This window comes from Palaemon carinicauda, chromosome 29 (assembly GCF_036898095.1).
Source record: "Palaemon carinicauda isolate YSFRI2023 chromosome 29, ASM3689809v2, whole genome shotgun sequence".
NCBI lineage: Eukaryota > Metazoa > Arthropoda > Malacostraca > Decapoda > Palaemonidae > Palaemon > Palaemon carinicauda.
In genome coordinates this window covers 67,862,916-67,888,739 of record NC_090753.1, presented here as the reverse complement: position 1 = coordinate 67,888,739, position 25,824 = coordinate 67,862,916, and the positions used below count along the sequence as shown (strand labels likewise).

The 25,824-nt window shown below is 38.2% G+C and overlaps 1 protein-coding gene across 1 annotated transcript in view; it reads left to right on the top strand.

The window, feature by feature from the left end:
• Zfrp8 (Zinc finger protein RP-8) overlaps positions 1-25,493 on the top strand; it is a 53,426-nt gene extending 27,933 nt beyond the window's left edge. The window contains exons 4-9 of the mRNA XM_068352694.1: positions 5,722-5,802; positions 7,438-7,531; positions 18,658-18,831; positions 19,952-20,046; positions 23,455-23,565; positions 23,895-25,493. Of these exons, the coding sequence (XP_068208795.1) occupies positions 5,722-5,802; positions 7,438-7,531; positions 18,658-18,831; positions 19,952-20,046; positions 23,455-23,565; positions 23,895-24,071 (732 nt within the window). The 3' untranslated portion in view covers positions 24,072-25,493. The remainder of the gene's footprint in view (positions 1-5,721; positions 5,803-7,437; positions 7,532-18,657; positions 18,832-19,951; positions 20,047-23,454; positions 23,566-23,894) is intronic.
• Positions 25,494-25,824: the final 331 nt, after the last annotated feature.

The window sequence follows — 25,824 nt, the reverse complement described above, 5'->3', positions numbered from 1 at the left end:
TTATCGTGCTTTTTGGCGTGTTTAGGAAATGCATGATATAAAATCGCCTTTAATATTTGTGCCTGTTTTAGTTTAGGGTACTGTAGTACATGCATTAAGTGTTCTCTACATTAAAGGGTAGTTTGTTAAGAGTACTACGTACAAGGGAAGGTTTTAAAAGTCTGAATATACATGTTAAATAAATACGTAAATATGGTGTCACTACTTCGCGGATTTTCACCTATCGTGGTCGGGTCTGGAACCTATCTACTGCGATAAACGAGGGCTCACTGTACATTCAAATTCGTGTAGGAATTTGTGACAAAGAACCCTGCTGTTCGGGACAAACGGTTGTAATCTTCCTCCATTTCCTACCTGTAGACTATTTGTGATGAGCCAGAAGAGCTTCTTTTCTGCCCTGTCAGTACCTGAAATGGATATCAAACTACATACCAACCATTCATAACATGCTGTGGACACGGGTATGGTAAAGAAGAATTTTTGTAGGAACACCATCTCTTTTTGACTATAGGGAAACGATGAAGAGGACATTCAAGAGTAGAGACAACATGACCCTTATCGATTTTCAAGTTACTGAAATGCGATGGGGGAGGACCATGTGGTTTTCAGGAAGAACTTTTGAAAGCAGGAGTATGGAAGAGAAAATTGATCATATGCCTCTACCTTTTGGAGGTTACTCACAGGCCTCTGAACACATTGGTACCCATTGTAGTTCCCCTAAAAGTGATTTAAGATCTTGGTCAGATTGATTCTGGATCCAGACGTGAGAAAATGCATAAAGGGCTGATACAGGCCTTTATGTCCCCCTTTTTCCCTATTCCAATTAATAACACATGGTCTTTCACCCAAGCAAAGAGTAGCTTACCAGATGAGACTTATAATGAAATGTTGGTACATAAAACGATCTCCTCCTCAGAAAGAGTGAGAAGGTTAGACTGGATGAACCCAGATACTCTGATTTAGCCTAGAAGGATGACATCTTCCAAGACCCAAGGGTTCCCCTCCTTTCAGGGGTAGCCTGTGAAGAGCTACATCTAGGTGGCCTAGTAAGGATGGCTAAAATACAATCCTAGTTGGAAAAGCAGGATGTTATAAGCCCAATGGCTTGGACAGGGAAGATAGGCCAGTGAGGAAAGAAAATAAAGAAATGGAAATAGATAGAATAGTGTGCCTGAGTGTACCCTTAAGCAAGGAACTCTAACCCAAGACAGTGGAAGACCATGATACACAGAGGCTATGGCACTATCCAAAACTAGAGATCAAAGGTTTGTTTTGAGTGCCCCCCTAGAAGAACTGCTTACCATAGCTAAAGAGTCTCTTCCACCCTTACCATGGGAAAGTAGTCACTGAATATTTACAGTGCAGTAGTTAACCTCTTGGATGAAGAAGAATTTTTCAATTATCTTAGTGTTGTTAGGTATATGAGGAAAGAGGATAATGTGTAAAGAATAGCCTAGACTATTCGGTATCGTTTAAGCAAAGGAACAATGAACCATAATCTGAGATGGGTCCAATACAAATTTATCTGGACAGTCAAAGGACCCAATAACTCTAGTGGTATTATCTTACAGGTGGTTGCCTTGACCAACTTACTACCATTCTAATCAAGTTTTCCCCTTTGGTCCAAGAACAGATGTTGAGAGAGTAGGGTTCCTTCTCAAGGCATTTTTGTTTTTTGGGTTTCCCCCTTTTAACTGTCTTATTTAAAAGGATGAGGTTTATGATTGTATCGGAACAAATCACAAACTTTAATCGTTTGTACTTTTTATAATGACATAAACCCAAGTCCATTTAAAATATATTGTCTACCTCATCCTTCCTGGAAGCCCTAGGCTGGGACATTCAGAATGGTGTTTTGGGGTGTGCAGAACAGCCAAAACTCCTTCCTCACACTCCAGCTACTCTCCCCCACGTGATATGTTATTTTTCTACCATTGGAGTTGGACTTTACTCTTATTTAAAAGGACTCTAGTTTGTATAGTTTGGGAAAATACAAATGACTAAAATTCTGGATTTTTATTAATTTTGCAAAAATTTCCTCTGTTGCTCATAATCTTATAGCAATTGTTAGTTCTCTGGATTTCACATGTCAGCCTGAAGACTAGTTTATTGTTCTGGTGATACTGGTTTCTTTGCTGATGATGCAGACTTTAAATTAGGTGCAAGGAATTAGTCCCTATGAATCATTGTTAAGTAAACTGATTAATAAAAGTGCAGATGGCCAGGGATACAATACCTGGTATACAGTACTATCAAAGTATTCAGATGTATCAGAAAAGAACGACATGAGTGCGATTCCATTCTTGCAACGGAAAACAGTTGTGTGTTGGCAGATCGACAGTCAGAAGAAACTGATACTAGTTCTTGGCCTGGACTGGAACTAGGATCCTGTGAAGGCAACTGATAGAACAAGCAAATACAATTGTGGTTCTTGTCATGTAACATGTTTAGTGTCGAGTATCTGGTAGGAATAACAAAAAAAGAGAAAAAAAAATGGACAGTGTCATAACCATGTTACTGTACCACGACTGCACATCAAAAGAGTTATGAGGATGACTGATGTAACAAGTGGTAATGGCTTCCAGGATTGGAAGCACTGTAGATATGACCAACTAAAGAAACATTTTACAGTCTTGGATATACAACTTGCCTTAGGTCATGCATTTAATATGTCTGGGAATCTTGTGAGAAAAAATGATAGCTTTTGGTATCTGCAAGACCATTCCGGGATCAACTGCAATGATTGAACAAGGATTGCCAGGATTTTTTCTTGTAGCAGAAACCTATTTGTTAACCTTAAGCTTGCTAATCTATAAGAATTGGGAGGTTTAACTCTTTTAGGTTTGTAGTTTAAAGTCTCGTGCAGAAGCAGACCTCCCAGTTTTACCAACACCAAATCTTTGATAATTTTCATCTCTCTTGAGTCTTTGATCTCTTGAGACTTAGTTACTTCTGAAATTGTTATTTGATAATTGAATATAATCAGCATAAGTCAATAGCTTTAGGTTCTTTTATGATTATTTCTCCTCTGCAGCATAAAGGAAAGGGTCGGGCTGTCACAACTTCACTTATAGCTAGAATGTATCTCCAAATAATCAGGATTTCAACCTTGTTACCTTCACCTTTTAGAGATTAAATTGCGTGTTTTCTTCTCATCGAAGTACAGGATGTTATTTACCTATTTTATTATTCATTTTGTAGGTAGATTTCAAGGCCGTTCATCTTCACCAGTAGTTACTGGAAGTATGGCCAATAAGCTTGTGTTTACTGAGGCTCATACATTTAGCTAAGTAATTAATGGTTGAATTGAGTAGCCTTAACATTTTTCCCTTACCCGATTCTCTCCTTTCTGTCTTACGGGAAATTCTATCATTCTTGTAACCATCACACAGTTATAAGATATTTACAATCGTCTGAGGTTGTGGGTGGGGTAGGGACCACACACACATGACTGGTACTTGGACAGTCTTAACCTGCGATGAAGTTGACAGTCCTGATATGTTCCATTGTGAAAGGTTGACAGATTCACGCATATCCTTTTATTCATCCTTTTGTTTTAGGATAACATCCTTCAAAACATGATCCTAAGTACAGTATATTGACTTGTCTTCACAGACATCGTAGCTTAATGTCTTGATGGCTTGATAGTTTCATTATAACTTGATGTATACTTACAAGTCTTGGATCCTATGTTAATCTCAATCCTATCTTTTAAAATCAGATCCTTATTCAAAGTCAGCTAATTATTATTATTACTTGCTAAGCCACAATCCTAGTTGGAAAAGCAGGATGCTATAAGCCCGAGGACTCCATCAGGGAAAATAGCCCAGTGAGGAAAGGAAATGGGGAACTAAAAGAGAAATAATTAACAATTAACATAAGATATTTTAAAATCAGTAACATTAAAATAAATCTTTCATATATAAACTATAAAAACTTTAACAAAAGAGGAAGAGAAATAAGATAGAATAGTGTGTCTGTGTGTACCCTCAAGCAAGAGAACTTTACCCCAAGACAGTGACAGATCACGGTACAGAGACTCTGGCACTATCCAAGGCCAGAGAACAATGCTTCTCAAATACAAGACTATCATTTATATCAAATGCCCAACCTCCCAACCACACTGTTTGCTTGCAGTTATAACCTGACTGCCTGGGACCCGTTGTCTAAGGGGCTCATCTAGATTTTGATTATCCATTCTTCAGACATTTTTATTTGTCTTGCTGCTTCCTCCGGTGCCTTAGATGACCGCGGAGGTAGCAGCAGTAGGGGACTCAGCAGTATGAAGCTTCATCTGTGGTGGAAATGTGGGAGGTTGGGCTGTGGCACCCTAGCAGTACCAGCTGAACTCGGCTGAGTCCCTGGTTAGGCTGGAGGAACGTAGAGTGTAGAGGTCCCCTTTTTTGTTTGCTTCTTGTTGATGTCGGCTACCCCCCAAAATTGGGGGAAGTGCCTTTGGTATATGTATGTATATGTATGAATGAAGTGTCTGTGATTCATGAAGTCCATGAAAGTTAGGCTAAAATTGTTGTTTTTTTCTTTGAAAAAAAATTTTGTTTTAAAACTCATTTTAATTTGTTTAAACATTAGAGGAGAATCTTTTACCAATTTTCTATTTATATTTTTATTATTATTATTATTATTTGCTAACCTACAACCCAAGTTGGTAAAGTGGGATGTTATGAGCCCAAGAGCTCCAACAGGGAAAATAGCCCAGTAAGGAAAGGAATTAAGGAAAATTTACAAGAGAAGTTGCAGAACAATAAATAATATTAAAATAAATCTTTCAAATATAAAATATAAAAACTTCAGAATAACAAAAGGAGAAACAAGATAGAATAGTGTGCTCGAGTGTACCCTCAAGCATGAGATCTCTAACCCAAGACAGTGGAAAACCATGGTACAGAGGCTATGGCACTACCCAAAACTAGAGAACAATGGCATGATTTTGGAGTATCCTTCTTCTAGAAGAGCTGCTTACCATAGCCAGAGAGTCTTCTACCCCTACCAAGAGGAAAGTAGCCACTGAACAATGACAGTGCAGTAATTAACCCCTTGGATGGAGAAGAATTCTTTGGTAATTTCAGTGTCGTCAAGTGTATGAGGAAAGAGGAGAATGTGTAAAGAATAGGCCAGACTATTCTTTGTATGTGTCAGCAAAGATGAAATGTGCCATAACATAGAGAGGGATCCAATCTGGTACTGTCTGGCCAGTACCACTAAAAGGTCTATTAATTTTTCCTATTGGTAAATTATTTCTCTGAACCTCCCCTGAAGTTCATATTACATTTCTTGATGCTGGTTAATTATTAATGTCTACTTCATATCTATAAATGTCTCATTTTCCTTTCTTTTAATAATCCTGCTGCTTTATTGCAATCTTGATATTATATACTGGTGTATGGAAATACTTGCAAGCCCACTTTGAAAAGTATTTGTACTAGTGCTCTAGATTGTGATTTTGTGATTTGTATGAGTTATATACTAATTATTAGTTATTATAGAATAATAGGGGATGTCTTCTGATTCTGCTATGCATTCATATTCATTCGACTGATGTGTAACTGTTGAATGTTCTTTGGTTATTCTTTCACATAATCTTTTAGTAGTTTTACTTGAATAGAATGGTTATTAATCTATTTTATATTTGTATCATAACTTTAAAAAGGCTACCTGATTATTTGAAATGATAAAAGTACAATATTACTTTTTTTTTTCCAGGAGAAAGAGGAAGGCTCAGAGAGTCCTAATGCTGCCGACTTTAATCCACTATGCCGTGTTTGTGGAGCTTTGGGACCAAAGGTAAATTTATATGAATATTTTTCTCTTCATTACACAGGAAAACCATGACACTTACACTTTCATGCACAACTTTTTTACCTTCTACACAACTTTTTTACCTTCTATTCATTTTAAAAAATCTCTTAGAAGAAGTGGTGTAAAGTTTATTCTATGCTTATGAAATATAAACGGTAATACAGGTACGAAAGAGCTCATCAAATTATGCTTTAGTATCAAAGCAGTCACGATGGAGATTGAAAAGGATGCAAAGGAAAAAACTCAGTAAGGGAAGTAGCCCTGTCGCTGCAGTGAGAAAGATGTAGCACAAGAGATGTATAGGACTACAAAATATACGAGGAGCTTGAGATTTTCAATTCCTTGAATGATTAATGAGCAAATGATGGACAAAATGTAGTTGAGAACTTTTAATGGTAGATGGACAGGTTCTAGAAGGGGTAGAGCATTTCCTATAGCTTGCCAATTTGCTAGACTGTGATAGAAGAGTAAAATAGAAAGTTATTACAGCAAGAATAAAATTGAGATAAATAGACCGACTACTGGTAGATCTGTTTCATTAGTTAAGAGAGCAAAGACTTTTGATGGATAAAAGAAGGCTTTACAGCCAGCCCTTAAGAGTTGTGGTGGTGGTTATTTAGGAAGATATCTAGAATGTTGGAAACCTGCTTATAGATATGTTACCCCTTAATTTCTTGTACTGTACTGCAAAGCTCAACAAAATCCTTTGTGTACATTAATCTTGACAAAAAGACATTAAGACAGTGATATTTGAATTATATAACACCAAATACAAAGAAAAAAGAAGCCATTGCTGTATTCTGCAAGGGGCTAAAAATTTATATATACAGTATATCAGTATTAGTCTCCTTAGCTTACTATTCCCTGTAGTATAACTGAATGCTGTCTTCTATTTGCTCTTACATAACTGGGAATACTACATATTGCTTTTAGTCTTTTTTGTGAAGCTTTTCTCATTGCTTGTAGAGCTTTCTTTAGAGGAGAAGATCTTTCTTCATAACAAATCCATGTTTTCAAGCCCTGTCGCAAAAATATATTTTATCTTTTCCATTAAGATGCTCTTACATAATTGTGAATATTCTCTTTTATTTACTGTTACCAAAAATATAACTTTTGAGGAATTTTCATCCATTCTTGTAAATAATAGAATTTTCAAATGTTAAAGGCTGACTGTACTACACCATGCTGGAGAAACATCGACATTGAAAAGGAAAAGGAAAGATATTTTAAATAGATATGTCTATAGAATTTTAGAATTCATTTGTATGAGGTATGTTGGAAAATTCGTATTCTAAAAGAGGACTTGGCAGAAAGGTGGAGTGTGTGGATATTGTACTTGAAAAAAATATACAGAGAACTCAAAGACTGAGGTGTTTTTGGACAGGCTATGAGGTCTGTCTGTGGAAATTTGTTGACAATGAATGGTTGGTTGTATAGTTATGGGGTAAGTATGAAATTATTTTTGTTTATTAAAAATTGAAATGTCCAATCCTTTGGCAATTGGAAATTAATAGAATTTATCTTTTAAATAATCTTTAAATTTTGATTATTGTATCAACTTAAATTTCATTTAAACTTTAAGATAATGATTGTATTGTGCTATTTTCTTTATTTTAATAGACTTGCGGAGGTTGCAAGGTAGCTCGTTATTGTTCAAAACCACATCAAGCCAAAGACTGGAAAGCTGGTCATCGGCAAGAGTGTCAGCATCCAGGTACGTTAATGAACTATACTGTAATGACGAATTTGTGTTAGTATTTAATACCTGTATACAAATTCATTTTAAGAAAATTCACTTTATTATTTCCTTTAATAGGATTATCAGTAACAAGACTTTTTTATGATTTTTCTATTACAGTACTGTAATTGTTTGTAGAAGATAAAAAAAAAAAGATTTTGACAAATGAAAATCCTATTTTGCATATTTTTTTTTTTTTTTTTTTTTTTTCTTTTGACAAAGGAATCGAGTTTTAGGTATTTAGTTAAAAAGTGTTTGTGTCGTGGAAATGGTTCGGAAATCTACAACCACCACAGACCTTTTGAGACTATTCTCTGTCCCCACTGAGAAGACAGTCCGTTGCTCTTGAAAACGAGGATGACGACCCCTTGCATGCTAGAAATAGGAATAAAGGCCGAACAATTGTGGCGCAGTTCTCGTAGGCTCTGCTGCTACCTTTGGTGATTCTCTCTCTCTCTCTCTCTCTCTCTCTCTCTCTCTCTCTCTCTCTCTCTCTCTCTCTCTCTCTCTCTCTCTCTCTCTCTCTCTAACAGATACTAGATGTAGTACTGTAAAACATGATATATGACATAATTTATTTCTCAGTAAATCTAATACATCTCTCAAATATACACATATGAAATAAAAAAGTACCCTAAAATTGTACAGTCACTTGTACAGAAGTTGTAGGTTGCCAATTAGTAGATTCAATCATGTTTTTACCCTACTGTGACATACAGGTGTAAGATACTAGTTAGCAGCTAGAGGGGATATGAATGTGTTGAGGTGGTTTGGCCATGTTGAGAGAATGGAAAATGGTTGTCTGCTAAAGAAGGTGATGAATGCAAGAGTTGATGGGAGAAGTACAAGAGGAAGGCCAAGGTTTGGGTGGATGGATGGTGTGAAGAAAGCTCTGGGTGATAGGAGGATAGATGTGAGAGAGGCAAGAAAGCATGCTAGAAATAGGAATGAATGGCGAGCAATTGTGACGCAGTTCCGGTAGGCCTTGCTGCTTCCTCTGGTCGCCTTGGATAACCGCGGAGGTAGCAGCAGTAGGGGATTCAGCGTTATAAAGCTTCATCTGTGGTGGATAACGGGGGAGGGTGGGTTGTGGCACCCTAGCAGTACCAGCCAAACTCAATTGAGTCCCTTGTCAGGCTGGTAGGAACGTAAAGAGGAAAGGTCCCCCTTTTTTTCATTTGTTGATGTCGGCTACCCCCCCAAAATTGGGGAAAGTGCCTTGGTATATGGATGATGTAACATACTCTTCCTTTGGTCCTTAGGTTCCAAGAAGACAGGTTAGCAATATTCACTTACTTTATTTAGGGTATTAATGATAAGTATGCAGAGCCATACTGCGAGTTTAACAGTTCATGTATGTAGGGAGACAGACAACAACAACTCCCAGAAGGTTCAACACAGTAGCATGAGAGATTAGAGTTTCTCAATACATCACACCTACAAACCATTGAATTTGATTTTCTCTCTTGTAGTTCTTACAGAATACCTATATGTCAATAGACGCTAGCAGCGGCATGAAATCGAAGGCTACAGATGCACATCTAATGATGGTTAAAACCCCTTTTGAATTTTCAGCCTCATTTGAGGATTTTTGTCAATTTTCAGAAATCTGTTCTAGAACCAGCTAGACAGATTATCCATTTGAATTTTATGTTACAGTTCAAGTTGTTTTGTGTGGAAAAGGATTCTATTCCGCCTTTTCTGATTGTGAAAAGAATGATGTCATATTTAAAGTTATTCAATATTTTCAAAACAAGAAAATCCTTAGACAGCTCACTTGTGTATGTGACTTTTGGTGAAGTTTTTGTTCCTTTGAAACTTCTACAAAAAAGAACTGGAAATTTTCTTTGTTTGTAGAAAAGATGTATATCCAAAAAGTTACTCATAAATCCATGCTTGAGTGTGACCTGTTTAATTCTACGGTGAGACAAACTACTCTCTTTAACTAGGGTCATGAGTTTGAAGATTCTGATTCCAGATCAATCTGTCTACTTCAAATAATCAAACGTAGGTTGAAGTGCATTTTGTAGGCAAGATTTATCCCACAGATCAGTGGAACTTTGGGTATTGTTATTGTTGGTGCACATCAAATGTCTGGAATTACTTATGGTATACTAAGTCTTAATTTAGGAAGAACCGCAGGTTGTAGGAAAATAACATCAGCGTATATGAATAATACTACTACCTTATCATATATCTAGTTGAGAAAGAAAATTGGTTCTTCTCTAGTATTAGCCTCTCCATCTCTTTGCTTGTCTAGAACTTTACAAGTAATGTGGAAGGCCAATTGGGGAATAGTTTTTCAACTTGTTTATGTACCAAGATTTTGGTCTTGCTAGCTGATACCAGATTCCAAGACTTAGTTGAGGGATTGCTAGTTTGAAAGAATATAGATCTATAAGTCTCCCCCCTTAAATGGTTGATCCAGACACTTGTTAACAAGTTCAGAGAATCTATAAACAAACTTGCATAGCTACTTCTGGTCTGTAAGACCTTGATTTTACCGTATGTGGCCACTGATAACCACTCAAACAAGATTTATCCAAGCAGCGACACCTAGTGTACTGCATCCACTTCTCCACATGCTTCAGCTCCCTCAAAGGAAACTTTTCATCATACTTTATAAAGCAAAGGTTTTCTCAAACCACTAGATTACTGAGTCTGATTTCTAAAGGTGCGTCCACACTGGCAACATCGTGTCTACCGACATATCAACAACAAAGTTGGAAACCTTACCGTCAACATCGGTACACATATCGACAACAATGTATGAAACTTTGCCTGCTACAATGTCTAGCAACATATTGGCAACATGCGTCAACTTGGTGAAGCCGTCCACACCCCATTTTAGAGACTTGAAAAGTATGTTGGCATGCAAGGACGCACTGGTGGCTGCTGCTGCTGTTGTTGTGCTTATGTGTTTACAGCGTAGGAGGCACCGTCGTAGAGTCTAGACGAGACCCTCCCTAATACTTAATAGGAAAAGTGAAGAGCCTTCAAATCTCGTTGTCAGTGTTGTGTGTCTGTCCGGGTATCTCCAACCACATCGACTTGTCCACACCAGGGTTGCCAACATATCACCAATAAATCTCTACCAACATCTCGACAACAATGTTTCGTCAACAGTCTAACAACTTGTTGCCTACAAAGTTGTACACAGTGTTGTCGACATGTTTTGTCGCTAGTGTGGACGCATCTTAAGATGGCAAACTCATTATGGTTTGGTGTGAGTAGGGTCATGCTGTTATCAAGACTAACTTGGATACCTTTGTTAGTTTCTACTTTCTTGGTTTTCATGAGAAGATATTTCATTTTCAGCTATCAAGGTGGGATCTTACATAATTAGCATTTTTTTCTATTTATTCTATAGTCGGTGTGATAACATTAGGTTCAGAGTATTTTGGGTATCACTCTCCCTCCACCATGGAAATGTGTAGTTCATCATTTTATTTGTCTAAAGTAAGATTCATGGAAATAAGCAGGACTTTTAAAAGTAAAATCTATTATTTCCATACCTAACATTGAAAATTAATAGTTCCCCATCCTCCTCTTTACTTTTCTTAACATTAGATGTCACTACTGCGATATGAATCCCATGTTTTTTCAATATTAAACTTACCCGATAATCATGTAGCTGTCAACTCTGTTGCCCGACAGAATTCTATGGAGGGATACGCCAGCTATCACAATACTAGAAGGGGGTGTACTTACCAGCGCCACCTGTGGCCAGGTACTCAAGTACTTCTTGTTGACACCTCCTCAATTATTCCTCTGTCGTGCTTCCGGCAAGACGTTCTGGGATACGCTTATGTTCTTGGAGTATTTTCACGACTTTGGTGAAGTATTTCTCTTTGTTTTCGGTTTTACCTGTTAACATATTATGCTATTTTAATGTCTTTGAAAGAATTTCTTTGATAGTCTAGTACTGTTTTCAAAGTTGAACTAACGTTTTGTTTTGTCTCTGCAGTTGTTGACGTTCAGAACGTTCAACTTGCACTCTATCGTTACGATAGAGAAAGAATTTTCACGGTTTCACATTGCAGTAAGAGTAACCGTGTCTAGCGTTTTGTTCATTCTTTCTCAACTTAATGGTTTTAATCCTAATAAAGGAACTTTTCATTTTGGGAAATATTTCAGTTTTTTCCTTTAACAATAATATGTTTTAACGATATATATGATTGGGCTCTTCTCTCAGGTTCTAAGTCAAGAGAGAGAGAGAGAGAGAGAGAGAGATAGAGACGGAGGGAGAAAGAGGAGGATAAACGTTTCATTCAAGCCTGCCAGGCGTACGAGTAACGTTGTTATCGTTTTTGCTCTTCTCCCTAGTCTCTTTAGGGGAAGAAAGTAAACGTTTCTAGAGTGATCTAGTGTTTAGTCTCTTTCCAGCCACTGAATTATTTATCTTTCATTAGATTTTTCTGTTACATTGTAATTCTGTTTTCGCAATTACTAACTTTTGAGAAAGGATAGAATTGCGTGTTTCAGGTACAAACCACTTAAAGTTTCGAGTTCAGTGAAATAAGTGCAAACAGAAAATCAAAGTGATAAGTGATTAGCGCAAAGTGTGTCAGTGTTGTGCGTGAGGGTACTTCTGTGCGCGCCAGTCGTTCTCCCAGTCCGGGACCTCTTGCAAGCTCCCAAGCCCAGGGGAGAAGCAATGTCGAAGGACAAAAGGGTTCAGCAGGCCTTGATCGGCGCACAGAAGTATCCTCGGTGGTTGTGGGCGTGTCTTACCGAGACCGTCACTCCCACCCGCAGACGATTGAGCCCTTATTTTGCTCGTCTGCAGAAGAAATTTAGGGGAGAAAACGCTGGTCTCAGGTCTCAAGACCTCTTAAACATAAAGTCCAGACCTATGCCAGACGTACGAAGTTAGAGTTCAACAACCCGGATGCAGTCATTGGGTTAGCTCTGACTCTCCTCAGTCATCAGTTGAATGCACTCCGCCTAAGAGGAGTAAGGTTCTGCCGCAACAGATCTCTGCTGTTAAGGCTTTACCTCAGCAGACCTTAGTGTCTGCCGACCCCAAGTTGACTCTACTGCAGTCCATGCAGTCACAACTTTCGGTCTTGATGCGTGAGTGTCGGGCTGAGAGTGTTGCGCCTCCGCCTCCGCCTACACTCCCTCCGCCTGCGCTCGCTCCGCCTGATCGCAGTACCACCTGCCAGGCGTACGATGTTGAGCCACGTTCTGAGTTGGCTGTTCCCAGTGGTGCTCAGCCTCCGCCTTCTTTAAGGCAACCTTTACAATGGGATCAGGAGGATTATTACTCTCTTCCTCCGCCTCCACTTGCTGCTCCACCAGTGATGCAACACTCGGTTGAGGTACAACAACCTCTCCCGTCCTTGAGTCAGTCTCCTCAGCTCTCGCTGCAGCGAGCTCAACCCTCCACAAGGCAAGCACCACTACACCTTAGCCTTGCGCCTCAGGAGCCTCAGCTTGCGAGACATTTACCTTGTTCTGCGCAGCCTCTACCTCATCGCGCTCCGCTCACACCACAGGAACAGGAACTTGCTACTCCGCTTCCGCCAACCGCTCAGCAAGCGCAACCCTTGGGTTCAGCCACTCATGCCAGGAGTCAGCCTCCTCCACCCATGCGCCTACCTTCTGCTACTTCCTTTGATCAGCCTTTGCAGACTGAGCCTCAGGTGTTCCCTCAACAGAGTCTTGAAGAGGAAACCACAACTATTGTTGTTCCAGCTCGTTCTGACTCTGCTGTTCAGCATACCTTACCTCCATTTTCAAACCTTATGATAATGGAGGTTATTTGTATTACTTATAAAAATATATTTGTATTCCTTGCAATATATTTTTAACAATATCGCAGAATATGGCAAAAAATATGAATCATGAGTTATGAATGTAAGGTAAATATTATGTTGATATTTAAACCCCATGCAAGCATGCATAAAGCACTCTAGCACTGGTCATGGAATTTCTGAGAAATGTTAAACGCCATGCACACGCTCTGCTTACCTTACAGCATGCTCTACATACAGCATGCTCTGCTTACAGCATGCTACATGCTCTGCATACAGCATGCTCTGCATTCAGCATGCTCTGCATACAACATGCTCTACATACAGCATGCTCTGCATACAGCATGCTCTGCATACAACATGCTCTGCATACAGCATGCTCTGCATTCAGCATGCTCTGCATACAACATGCTCTGCATACAGCATGCTCTGCATTCAGCATGCTCTGCATACAACATGCTCTACATTCAGCATGCTCTGCATACAGCATACTCTGCATACAACATGCTCTGCATACCTTACCGCATGCTTCTCAGTCACACATCTTTGGTTGTTGCCAACTCACTAGACTGTCAAGCAGTTTCATAACGTTGCCTTCTAGTCTGCTGCTTTTGCACCAGTGAACCCTCACTGAGAGAACTTAGCTTTTCTAGGATATGGTCCCTGTAGATGAGAAAGTTCTTTTCTCCCTCCTTCTGATATTCCCTTGAGGACTCTGTCATTTGGAGGGAGCCTTTAGCTGCATAGCCTCCTATGGACTTTTATTTAAGCGTAACATGCTTCCAGGGAAGGTAATGGTTCCACTTCAGTCGCTAATCCCGTCTGTTACCACACCTACTCCCATAGACCTTGAGCTGTGTTGCAAGACATGCAGTCCAAGCTCAGTCCTTGTTAGAGGATTTTTTGTTTACGGAGTCAATGTGTCACGGGGAAGACGTTCAACAACCAACAGAAGTGACTTGTTGTGACGCAGTGCGGCAACCTCAGCAACCCGATAAGGAGTTGTCTGTACGACCCAGACAGTCTAGACAGATTCGGGTTGTCACTGTACTTCCTCGCTTGCCCATGATTGACAGTTCACAGACTGTGCAGCAGTACCATGATCTTGTGTCCGGCTCCGTCAGACGACTGGCTTTTAAGAGCTCCCACAAGTCGTCGCTGTCTGGAGATTTTCAAATGGACTATGGATCTGACCAAGGAACTGGGCCTCCTGGTCAATTTTGAGGAGTCTCAGCTCGTTCCATCCCAGACCATTGTCTCCTTGGGTATGGATCTTCAGAGTCGAGCTTTTCGGACTTTTCCGTCGGCCCCAAGGATCTTCCAAGCCCTAGAATGCATCCAGAGCATGCTGAGAAGGAACCGATGCTCAGTCAGGTAGTGGATGAGTCTAACAGGGACACTTTCATCGCTGGCCCTGTTCATCGTGTTAGGGAGACTCCACCTCCCCCCCCTTCAGTATCATCTAGCTGCTCACTGGATAAAGGACATGACGCTAGAGACGGTCTCAGTTCCTGTTTCCGAAGAGAGGAGGTCTTCTCTCGCGTGGTGTAAGAACAGCTTTCTTCTCAAGGAAGTCTACCTTTGGCTGTTCAGAAACACGACCGCCGTCTCCTCTCGGACGCATCAGACACGGGCTGGGGTGCGACTTTGGACGGACAAGAATGCTCGGGAACATGGAATCAGGAGCAAAGGACACTTCACATCAATTGCAAGGAGTTGTTGGCGGTTATTCTGGCCTTGATAAACTTCAAGTCCCTCCAGCTTAACAAAGTGGTGGAGGTGGACTCTGACAACACCACAGCCCTGGCTTACATCTTCAAGCAGGGAGGGACTCTTTCGTGGAAGTTGTTCTAGATCGCAAGGGACCTACTCATCTGGTCTAAAGATCGAAAGCTAACTGGTAACGAGGTTCATTCAGGGCGGTATGAATGTCATGGCAGATCACCTCAGACGGAAGGGTCAGGTCATCCCCACAGAGTGGACCCTTCTCAAGAATGTTTGCAACAGACTTTGGACCCTGTGGGGTCAGCCAACCATAGATCTGTTCACTACCTCGATAACCTAGAGACTCCTGTTGTATTGTTCTCCGATTCCAGACCCAGCAGCAGTTCACGTGGATGCTTTTCTGCTGGATTGGTTCCATCTCGACCTGTATGCATTCCCGCCGTTCAAGATTGTCAACAGGGTACTTCAGAAGTTCTCCTCTCACAAAGGGACACGGCTGACGTTGGTTGGCTCCACTCTGGTCCGCGAGAGAATGGTTCATAGAGGTACTGCAATGGCTGGTCGACATTCCCAGGACTCTTCCTCTAGGAGTGAAACTTCTAAGTCTACCTCACGTAAAGAAGGTACACCCAATCCTCCACGCTCTTCGTCTGACTGCCTTCAGACTTTCGAAAGACTCTCAAGAGCTAGGGGCTTTTCGAAGGAGGCAGCCAGAGCGATTGCCAAAGCAAGGAGAACATCCACTCTCAGAATCTATCAGTCTCAAGGGGAAGTCTTCCGTAGCTGGTACAAGACCAATGCAGTTTCCTCAACCAGTACCACTGTAACCCAGATTGCTGACTTCCTGTTATATCTAAGGAAAGTAAGATCCCTTTCAGCTCCTACGATCAAGGGTTACAGAAGTATGTTGGCAGCGGTTTTCCGCCACAGAGGCTTGGATCTTTCCACCAACAAAGATCTACAGGACCTCCCTAGGTCTTTTGAGACCTCAAAGGAACGTCGGTTGTCCACTCCAGGCTGGAATCTAGACGTGGTCCTAAGGTTCCTTATGTCATCAAGATTTGAACCTCTCCAATCAGCCTCTTTTCAGGACCTCACATTAAAAACTCTTTTCCTCGTGTGCTTGACAACAGCTAAAAGAGTAAGTGAGATCCACGCCTTCAGCAGGATCATTGTTTTCACATCTGAAACGGCTACATGTTCCTTGCAGCTCGGTTTTTGCTAAACGAGCTTCCTTCACGTCCTTGGCCTAAGTCGTTCGAGATCCCAAGCCTGTCCAACTTGGTGGGGAATGATCTGAAGAGAGTACTTTGCCCAGTTAGAGCTCTTAGGTACTATCTAAAAAGGTCTTAACCTTTACAAGGACAATCAGAAGCCTTATAGTGTGCTATCAAGAAACCTTCTTTTCCAAGTTCTAAGAACTCAGTTTCTTACTATTCAGGCTTCTGATTAGAGAAACACATTCTCATCTGAAGGAAGAAGACCTTGCTTTGCTGAAGGTAAGGACACATGAAGTGGGAGCTGTGGCTACTTCAGTGGCCTTCAAACAGAACCATTCTCTGCAGTGTTATGGATGCAACCTATTGGAGAAACAAGTCAGTGTTCGCATCATTCTATCTCAAAGATGTCCAGTCTCTTTACGAGTACTGCTACACCCTGGGACCATTCGTGGCAACGAATGCAGTAGTAGGCGAGGGCTCAGCCACTACATTCCCATAATCCCATAACCTTTTAACCTTTCTCTTGAATACTTTTTATGGGTTGTACGGTCGGCTAAGAAGCCTTCCACATCCTTGTTGATTTGGCGGGTGGTCAATTCTTTCTTGAGAAGCGCCGAGGTTAAAGGTTGTGATGAGGTCCTTTAGTATGGGTTGCAGCCCTGTATTCTTTAGCACCTTTGAGTTGATTCAGCCTCCCAAGAGGAACGCTGCGCTCAGTAAGGAAGACGATCTTATTAAAGGCAGAGTAACGGTTCAAGTCGACTTCCTTACCAGGTACTTATTATTTCATTGTTATTGTGGATAACTGATTATATGAAATACGGGATACTTAGCTATCCTTTAGTCTTGTACACTGGTTTTTCACCCACCCCCCTGGGTGTGAATCAGCTACATGATTATCTGGTAAGTTTAATATTGAAAAATGTTATTTTCATTAGTAAAATAAATTTTTGAATATACTTACCCGATAATCATGATTTAATCGACCCTCCCTTCCTCCCCATAGAGAACCAGTGGACCGAGGAATAATTGAGGAGGTGTCAACAAGAAGTACTTGAGTACCTGGCCACAGGTGGCGCTGGTAAGTACACCCCCTTCTAGTATTGTGATAGCTGGCGTATCCCTCCATAGAATTCTGTCGGGCAACGGAGTTGACAGCTACATGATTATCGGGTAAGTATATTCAAAAATTTATTTTACTAATAAAAATAACATATTTTATTAAATAGAATTATCCCTCGTAGTTATCCGCCGTCTGATCGAGGCGAGGTACGTTGAAGGTGGTATAGAGATTCCTCAGAGTTGGGCTGCATGGCAGAAACAAGGAAACCATTTCATTGTTTTTCATATTAATTTTTTGTTGTGGAATTGAAACCACTGAACTAATACCATTTTACTTTTCAAATGTTAGTATAGAAGTTATGTTTCAATACCATTTTACTTTTCAAATGTTAGTATGGGAGTTATAGGTTTCAATACCATTTTACTTTTCAAATGTTAGTATGGAAGTTATAGGTTTCAATACCATTTTACTTTTCCAATGTTAGTATAGAAGTTATAGGTTTCAATACCATTTTACTTTTCCAATGTTAGTATGGGAGTTATAGGTTTCAATACCCTTTTACTTTTCCAATGTTAGTATGGGAGTTATAGGTTTCAATACCATTTTACTTTTCAAATGTTAGTATGGGAGTTATAGATTTCGATACCATTTTACTTTTCAAATGTTAGTATAGAAGTTATAGGTTTCAATACCATTTAACTTTTCAATTGTTAGTATAGAAGTTATAGGTTTCAATACCATTTAACTTTTCAAATGTTAGTATGGAAGTTATAGGTTTCAATACCATTTAACTTTTCAAATGTTAGTATGGGAGTTATAGGTTTCAATACCCTTTTACTTTTCCAATGTTAGTATGGGAGTTATAGGTTTCAGTACCCTTTTACTTTTCCAATGTTAGTATGGAAGTTATAGGTTTCAATACCATTTTACTTTTCAAATGTTAGTATGGAAGTTATAGGTTTCATTACCATTTTACTTTTCAAATGTTAGTATGGAAGTTATAGGTTTCAATACCATTTTACTTTTCAAATGTTAGTATGGAAGTTATAGGTTTCAATACCATTTTACTTTTCAAATGTTAGTATGGAAGTTATAGGTTTCAATACCATTTTACTTTTCAAATGTTAGTATGGAAGTTATAGGTTTCAATACCATTTTACTTTTCAAATGTTAGTATGGAAGTTACAGGTTTCAATACCATTTTACTTTCCAAATGTTAGTATAGAAGTTATAGGTTTCAATACCATTTTACTTTCCAAATGTTAGTATAGAAGTTATAGGTTTGACTTTAGAAAATTGTTTCTTCGATGATTTAAAATTTCTATTCTTCCACAGATAAGGTTGGTAATTCCTCCTGTCCTGGAAGTAAGCAGTTTTTGTTCCCAGAACACGAGATTGCCATGGAACCAGAAGAACTTGAGGAAGAAATTCCCAAGACGGAAGAGGAGGTTATGAAGGAGTACGAAAAATTGTTAAACTCTGGTCAGGTTCCAAGTACTGATGATGATGGTAAGTTGTAGTTATTATTATTATTATTATTATTATTATTATTATTATTATTATTATTATTATTATTACTTGCTAAGCTAAAATACTAGTTGGATAAGCAGAATGCTATAAGCCCACGGCTACAATGTAGAAAATATACCAGTTAAGAAAGGAAACAAGGAAAAATGAAATATTTTAAGAACAGTAATAATATCAAAATAAATATTTTTTATATAAACTATAAATTCTTTAACAAAACAAGAGGAAGAGAAATAAGATATATGACTTTTCTGTCAACTCTGAACCTTGTACCTTGTTAGTCAAAGCGTTGAAGTACGATTATAAGAATAATAATAAAAAAAAAATCTTATGACTGATTAGGTCTAAATATTTTGGTGTATTCTTTTCTAATTATATTCATTCTTTATAACTTTGGGAATACTATATTTACCATACAAGTTTACCCTCATCAAAATAGAAATTCCAAATTAGTTGTGTCCCATGTACAGAGGACCAAGAGATGACAAATGATTGAGTGGTACTCATAATTGGTAAGATCATATGAAATTTATATATACTGAAGCATTTGTCTCTAGATTTAGTATTGGTTTTTGGTGGGTGGTGCATCTTTGATAAGGCCAATTCATCATTGAAGGTAATGTGATTGGTTCTAAAGAGCCTGAATCCATAGGTCTCCCTAATACACGCTGTCTGTGCATTGCCCATTGGTGCAATAGTCCTTGGGGACCACACAGACAGTACCTCACCTAAAGTATGTTTTTCCTTCATTTAAACCTCTTATTTTGAAGTGCTTCATTCTTCGAGCAAACAGTATTTTAGCTTTGCTTTTTGATTGATTCCTTTGGAGGGTATGTGACAAATAGCTGATATTTCATGTACATTTACTGTATGATTTTGATGGCCAACGTTGACTTGGGTGTATGTGTATAAATTATTTTATTTTTATGTTGCTATACAGCATTATCAAGTAAGATTTTGTGCTGCTCTCTATAATTAGATGTATACAGTATATGCATTAGATGTCGGCTTTTTCATAGGCCTTTTCTCATGTACCTTGTGATATTTAATTTTAATATAATAGTGAATGCAAAAAAATTTATGTATTTCTATTTCTCTTTAGATACAGATACGCAAGACCTTCTTAAGATGGCTATGAAGGAGACCGACAAGCAGTTCCAGAAGTTTAGAACTCGTATTAAAGAATATGAAGACCAGGTAAGTTATCAAAATATTCATGTCATTAGAAAATTCACTAATATTTAAAGATTTTGCACTCTTAATGCTTGTACATTAAATGAAGTTATATTGCAAGTGTGAAAGTTTGTAGTTCACGTATGCAATTAGCTGAAGCTATTGCCAGTAGGAAAAATGTTTCAGCCATTATATCTTTCAAGAAGAGATTTTCCAATGGTTCAAAATTTGGACCTTTTTTAGATACTGTAAAACCACATCCTAAGTCCAGAGAATTGACCTTAAAAAGGGATTTTGACGAAGGAAAAATCTATTTCTGGGGAGAGACCTGTGACGCCCGGTGAAAAAGTCCTTCTTTGTACTTTTTCTGATATAAATCTTCCAAATATACCAGAGAAAATTGAAAGCATGGAATGCAGAGGTTACAACCCTCGCGCGAGCACCTTGTTGGTGTCGTATATCTAACAAGGGCGTTTGTAAAACACTATTCACAGGCTGTCTTCCATTTAGATAATCCCTTCATCAAAGGGGGAGGGCCGTGACAGGCCCTAGAGAATACAGTTGGTCTAACTACATCTGCTCAAATACCTGAAATGGACAGATCTATTCCCAGATGCTTGAGGATGGAATTAAGCTTGGATCTGTATCCCTTAAAGGCCGAAATAGAAGAATTTGTTCCACTTGGACAAGTCTACAGTAAATTGATGGTTGAAGGTCTTCAAGGTCTTGTGATGGCTACTGGTGTTTATAGAGAAAAACTTTGAAATTAAGGCTTTGCCGGTTAATGTAAATGTGTGAAAATGAAGTTTAGAATATCTGTGAACGGGTGACTTGCTACAGATGAAGTTTAGATACCAGAATTATTTTTATGTTTCTGATCTGGGTACATACATATATATACCAAAGGCACTTCCCCCAATTTTTTGGGGGTAGCCGACAACAAGAAGAAAAAAAAAAAAAAAAGGGACCTCTACTCTCTACGTTCCTCCAGCCTAACCAGGGACTCAGCTGTACTGCTAGGGTGCCACAGCCCACATTTCCACCACAGATGAAGCTTCATACTGCTGAGTCCCCTACTGCTGCTACCTGATCTGGGTAGTTAGAGGAAAAGCAAACTTTGAGAGCAGTTTTTGGATTTATTTTCTAGGGTGCCATTGAGTTATATGTGATAAGTTTCTATTTATTGTAATCATGAAGATATCCGTCATAGGAGTGGCCCACAAATGCAGATTTCTACTCTCTGCTACTACTATTCTGTGATAGAAGTTCCTGCTTTTTCCTATTGATATGATATATGTGGTGTTTCTTCTACTGAACATTAGGTCTCGCACCTAAACAAATAAGTTAACAAAAGTTGAAAAAATTTATTTCTTTACTCACTAGATGTTCATATTGTTTCTAGAAGCTTGGTTTAATTGACACTTTATTTTTTTTTAAATATCCCATTTTCCTACGATTCGTTAAATACATGCCTTTAACAATGGAATGAAACCTTCTTGCAGTAAGTTGTAAAAAGCCGAGAAGTACCACATCAGATACTCTTTGTCTTTTCAGTTTCAGTTTTCTTTTTCTATTGCTCGTGATCATGTGTTTTCAAGATTGTTTACAGAATTCAGAATCAGGGTCATGCCTTCCCACATAACATCAAGTTGAACCATGCCCTCAAAACACATCAGAGCATGGATTCTTTTTTGGCACAAAAGTTTATGCTTTTTTTTTTTTGTCTTTTTATTCAACATGAAGATTTTTACCTCGAGTATTCAGTGTCTTAGAGTAGAGCCCTCCTCTTTTGGAGGTATGTGAGCTATCAACATGTCTGTCATCACTCAAGTGATCTTTTTTTGCTGACAAATAAGTGAATGCTGGTAGCTCCAACTCCAGTTGGATAATGTCTTGCCCTTTTTCCAGTAACATTCAATAAACTGGTTTCAGAGGGTCTGGTATCCGTACGCTTAATGTAAGCTCATTGTGTACCTTGAAAATTGGTCTGTTGAGGGAGAGACAGGTGAGATCCCTTCCATGAATTTCAAGCTTGGGAGTGATAGGAAAGACCCCTTCCATGGAATAAAGGAAGTTCTGCTAGCATTCCAAGTCTGAACATTTTCTAAGACCACTAATGGATAATTGTCTTGTATAGTTGTTGCTGATCATGACCTAGACCTTTATAAATTAACTATAGAATCAGCTTCTTTGGTCACATCAGGTATCCAGTGTGGGATTGCCAAAGCCTGGCTCAGGTGTTTGGGCTTTTGAACCTGTCTTCAAGAGTAACAATCTCATTAACCTGTCCACTGTGGGGCAAGTCAAATCCTCTTCCATATTGAAAACCACGATTAGGTTAGTAATTTTCATCGATGGCAAGCCTAAATTCTTCTTGTTGATTGTAGTCTAAGGTTTTGACAGACTTGGAGGTTCGGTTATCTCTGCCACTATTTTTGCTTCCACAAGCCGTAATTAAAATACCTCCTGACTGATACTGCACCTATGCCCTCAAGTTATCAGTGTAAATGAAAGTTTTTTCCTAGGAGACAAATGAGTTTGGATGTGTAAATATATATCCTTCAGTTTCACAAATATTAGAATATACCTCATCCTGATGAGTTGCTGTACTATCTTTGTTCTGGTGGGAAGTCTGCCTCAAAAATTTTTTCAGTAAGCACAAATAAAGGACTATCCTTGTATTTTATTATTTTCACCACTTTTTTCCAGTTCATCATTATCTGCATACATAAAGCTTCAGTCTGAAGCCTTTTGGAATTGTAACTTTGAGTCATAGGATTGGCTACAATATAAAATAGTGATTTATTTCTATGAACCTCCCTTAGTGTTCATATTGCTTCTCCAGAATCTTTACCTGTATTTTTTAATTTCCCCATTTTCTTTCTCTGTAATAAACACACCTTAAGTAAAATAAGGAACATTCTAGGTATAAGTGGTAACTGATGCACCTGTCTGTTGGTTGTGTCATATTCTCAACAACTGCAAGCGAATCATAGAAAATTTTGTTGGATCAGTACTTATCTTTTTGACCATATAGCAAGCACCAGCATAGTAAACAAACTTAATATTTGATATACTGTACAAAAGATGGGTAAACTTAGGACATTAATCATAGGCATGTATATGATTGATAGTATGAAGGTAGTACAGTATATTCACTTTTTAATAGTTGTGTTCTTGGAGGAAGGTGAGAATTACATCATGACAATTTAAAAGAAGATTATCAACTTTTGGAAGAAACTAAAGGGAATGAAGGAAAAATAAGACTTAAAACACTGCAGCTTGTGACTAAGGCATTTGTGAGAAGGGCTGTGTTAGGCATGCTGAAGTTAGTACTTAGAGGGACTTGTTATGGAAGATAAGTTGCAAATTAGATTACAGATGTTCTTGAGAAAGACTTTTCCTTGAAATTAAATGTGAAATCATTTCTAGGTTGTGAGATATGATCGTGGAGGAGAACCTTTATGGGTTTCTTCGGAAAATAAACCAAAAGATATACCGCCATGTCAAGCTTGCGGTAAACCCCGTCAATTTGAATTTCAGGTAAGAAGCCGAACGAAGATACAGTGGTAATGGCAAGTTATTGATAAAATCCCCCGTGTGCATGGTAGATACTCAACTGGTATGGGTTGTAACAACATGCTACTAACCTCATCCCAAAATGATAGCTTATGATCAGAAAGTTAACATCATCTTTTTAATGTTTTTTTGCTGATATCTATAATGTATTTCTTGAAAGATTGCCAATGCAAAATGATGGATTATGTCTCAAATGAACAATTTTATTTATCTTCACTCTTTAAGATTCACTGACATTAGATATCTTATTTTTTTTTTATAAATTTATACACCTTCACTTTTTGTTCCAACAGGTAATGCCTCAACTTCTAGTTCATATGAAAGTTGATAGCACAGGTAAGAGTATCGACTGGGGTACTGTTTTAGTATATACATGTCCGGACAGTTGCGAGCAGAATAAAGAATATATCGAAGAAGTAGCCTACAAACAGGATTACTCTCCCATATCTCAAGTATTGAAAAACCAGTAATGACACTGTCGATAGTCATTCGATATTATTAGTTTTCGTACGTTAATGATTGCGGAAGTTTGCTGTGTGATATGTAAATTCAAATTTGAAAAAAAAGGATTCAAAAATTTTAAAAGGTCTTGCTAATGCACGTGAAGTGTGTATAGCCTAGGCATCAGTTGATATTGTGGAGTTCTTAACATTTGCAAAAGTATTCTTGAAGAACTCTGGGACATGAATATTTACAAAAGAAATTACAGAATCATGTCTTCAACAAAATAGAGCAAACTATATCTTACTTTCAATGTTTATAAATACGCTATCATGTGTTTCTACCTCTTGACCAAATTGCGCAAGCAATGTTTTACTCTTCAACTTGTTTGATCTTCTCCTTATACCAATCACTTCCTGAATGTGGATTTGTTTTAATCTTCTGTACTTCCTAACTCATCCTACATATCATATTGTAACATTAGTCAAATATCACAGCAGTTTTCATCAGAAAAGTAGAAATATAAGAAAGACATGGCTTAGATGTGTGATGTCAAAATTAGGTACAGTTATTGATAAATAGTTGAAGCATATTGCTGAAATATATTTTGCTCTACTAGGTATTGCCAAAAGGCTTTTTCCTATTATACAGTAAATTTAATCTTGATAAATTAGAAATTTTAAGTTCAACAACTAGATAAACAATTTAAAAAATAGTAAACAGAAGTAGCGGGACAAAGACCAACTGGAACACCCACAAAATGAATTAAGGGGATAGAAGTCTCTTCACAAGATGGAAATTTGACCAAAATGTTTTTGTCAAGGGGTGATTACTATTTGTAAAATCACTTCCTTTAGGTCTGGAGTCAAGATCACCCTTATAACAGTGTTATCCATATATGGAGACTAACTACTATTATGATTTCTGCTTATATTCGCCCTCATACGCTAGTTTTGGGCCCCACATTATTTGTGGTTGATATTAGGGTTTCATTGTGAACTGTGGTGATAAGGCATTTTGCCTCTTCCTGGAAGATTTATCCCTGATGTTAATTAATTTAATTCTTACATCCATGACTGAATTGTAAAATTCAACTTTCAAGTTTACTTGATAGCAAAATTAAAGTGACAAGTATTTATTTAATAACCATTATGCTACACCGTTACACGAAACCTGTTAGAGTTTTCTATCGCATTTACAAATGCTGTCTTCCTAATGCCATAATGGTAGACTTTTACTGATGAAAGATTGTTTCAAAAGTCTTATGTAAATAGTTCTGGACTGGAAACTTTTTTAATGATTAAGGAAGCAGTACCAATTTAGGGTAATATTCTTTCTGAGGATGTGTATTGATTTCAATTCTTTAAATTGATAGCTAATTTAACCTGATATAGAAAATTTAATCGTGCTACTCTGTGGTATGAGTACGCTATAATAAATGTTGATTGTTATTGAAGTTTTCTTGAAATTCCTGAAAATTGTTCGGTATCATATAAGAACCAGAGAAATAAGTTCAGTATTTATAATTGATAACTTCCTCCTATGTATTTAATAAAAAAGCAACATTCATGAAATTAGTGAGTAATGTTAAGATACAAATTTCAAATAAAACTTTGTAGACCAGGCATTAAGTAATAATGGTAGATTATATTTCTTCTTACACATATAAATCTATCACTCTTTATTACGGCTGAAAGTTCTGGCATAGCTGGAATCTAGCCGTAAACTTCTTAACGCAAGGTGTTAATGACCCTCTGCTAGTTAGCGGGGGTAGCACACTCG